The sequence below is a fragment of the Coniophora puteana genome, assembly GCF_000271625.1.
Source record: "Coniophora puteana RWD-64-598 SS2 unplaced genomic scaffold CONPUscaffold_1, whole genome shotgun sequence".
In the NCBI taxonomy this organism is placed as follows: domain Eukaryota; kingdom Fungi; phylum Basidiomycota; class Agaricomycetes; order Boletales; family Coniophoraceae; genus Coniophora; species Coniophora puteana.
Window position 1 is genome coordinate 781,651 of NW_006913053.1, and position 2,137 is coordinate 783,787.

Consider the following 2,137-nt stretch of genomic DNA (forward strand, 5'->3'; position numbering starts at 1 on the left):
TCCATTCGGTCCATTCGGTCATAATCGGTCAAGTAGGTTTATTACCATATTTGGACGGTCTCCCTCCGAAGCACCTAAGTCTCTCCGCCAAGCGAGCCAGACCGCGTCACGTGACAGCTCCTAAATCGCCGGCTCCTTGCCATTTTTGGGTCTCCCTAGGGCTCCAACCATATAGAGTATGTAAATAGTTTATATGTTTACAACTGTATAGTATACCGTATAAATGTACAGGTGGGCCTATATGGTTTATACTTTGTATGTAAACAGTTTTCTTCTATGTACGAGGTATTATAGCACTGCAGTATGTCCATAAGTGCTCAGAAACGTTTGAGCTGCCTCAAAAGTGATATAAACGCGTGTGGATCACCATATTCGCTCCTGCTTTTGAATTGGACAAATACAGTAATTATTCCCGACTCCGCCAGCATGATCAAGCATGGTATCCTCCCTGGGCACTTGCACCTACACTGAACTGCCATGAATGAACACATCATGCAGTAGACCCGCGCTCGCGGGCGTCGGTCCACCGGACGGTTGCTACCTGGAGGTACGTCGGGCCACCGGATCATCAGGTGATGGGGCGATGTGCTTCGGGTGACCTGACGGGGTTGAAAATGGCCATCCGCAACTAATATAATGTGTGCATACAGCTTACAATGTAGTTATCAAAAGTAATAGAGAAGGCGGATGGTGATCCGAGGTTGGTCATTGTGCGGGCGGACGTCCGGTCACTGAGAGTGAGTACGTCCCTCGGGTCAGCTGGTGGACAGTAGATTGGTTGAGCGAGGGAGGGCATCGGGAAAGCTGATGCTGTCAATGCATCCGCCGTGTCCATGAGGGCGGGGGCATGGAGTCAGCTGGGGTCTGAGCCCTGCTTGGGTGGGATGGGCACCGAGCCGCATGATGGGGCCAAGGGCGGTAACGGGGCGGATGTTGGTGACAACAAGGAGTTGAGGCGAGGGTGTCGGTCAGCTGGTGATGCGGCAGGAAATGAATTGAGCAAGGGCATTGAAGGAGCTGGGGGGAGTAAATGCACTATTGGGGCGGATGAGTGGTCCCACAGAAAGGCAAGGGGCGGGGGCGTCGAGTCACCTGGCACAGAGAGGGAGTGTGTCAGCAGTGGACTGCCGCGGATGGGCATGTATGTAGGCAGATGGCAAGTGGGGGCATCAAGTCAGCTGGTATGGGCCTTGATAACAGTGAGCTGCACCAGGATTTGTGGGGGTGTCAGCGGACAAGGGTTGCTGGCGGACAAGCAATCTTGACAGACAGGCGGTGATGACAGATGAGCATTTCTGGCGGATGAGGATTCCTGGCGGATGACTGTTGCTGACAGATGAGTGTTGTTGGCAGGTGAGCATTATTGGCGGACATGCATTGCTGGGGAATGGAAAGTGATGGCAGATGAGAGTGGTTGGCGGATGAGCATTGCAGGCGGATGAGCATGTCTGGCAGATGAACATTATTAGCGGATGAGCATTTATCTGGCAGATCTGCCATCCGCCCACTTGACCTCAGCATCCGCCTTGTACAGGTGCTTCAAATCTATGCATAACAGCGCGGATGTCCATCCGCACGTTGGTTTCCAAAATATTGAATAGTCTACGTGTCAGCCATGGTTGTATAGACCATTGTATTCTTTTAGCTAGCGGATCTGCCATCCGCCCACTGGGTCTCAGCATCCGTAGCATCCGCCTTGTGCAGATGCTTCAAATTTATGCATAACAGCGCGGATGTCCATCTGCACGTTGGTTTCCTAAATATTGAATAGTCTACGTGTCAGCCATGGTTGTATAGACCATTGTATTCGTTTAACTGGCGGATCCGCCATCTGTCCGCTTGGCCTCAGCATCCGCAGCATCCGCCTTGTGCAGGTGCTTCAAATTTATGTATAACAGCGCGGATGTCCATCCGCATGTTGGTTTCCTAAGTATTGAATAGTCTACGTGTCCGCCATGCTTGTATAGACCATTGTATTTGTTTAACTGGCGGATCCACCATCCGCCCATTTGGCCTCAGCATCCGCAACATCCACAGCATCAGCCTTGTACAGGTGCTTCAAATCTATGCATAACAGCGCGGATGTCCATCCGCATGTTGGTTTCCTAAGTATTGAATAGTCTACGTGTCCGCCATG

The 2,137-nt window shown here is 51.6% G+C and overlaps 1 protein-coding gene across 1 annotated transcript; it reads right to left on the reverse strand.

Annotated features, from left to right (window-relative positions):
- Nucleotides 1-490: 490 nt before the first annotated feature.
- Nucleotides 491-835, reverse strand: CONPUDRAFT_148250 (uncharacterized protein; the record flags this gene model as incomplete). The annotated part of the gene is made up of 2 exons (XM_007764867.1): nt 491-541; nt 656-835. The coding sequence occupies 2 exons, from the start codon at nt 833-835 to the stop codon at nt 491-493; spliced, it is 231 nt and encodes a 76-aa protein (XP_007763057.1).
- Between the last annotated feature and the right edge of the window lie 1,302 nt (nt 836-2,137).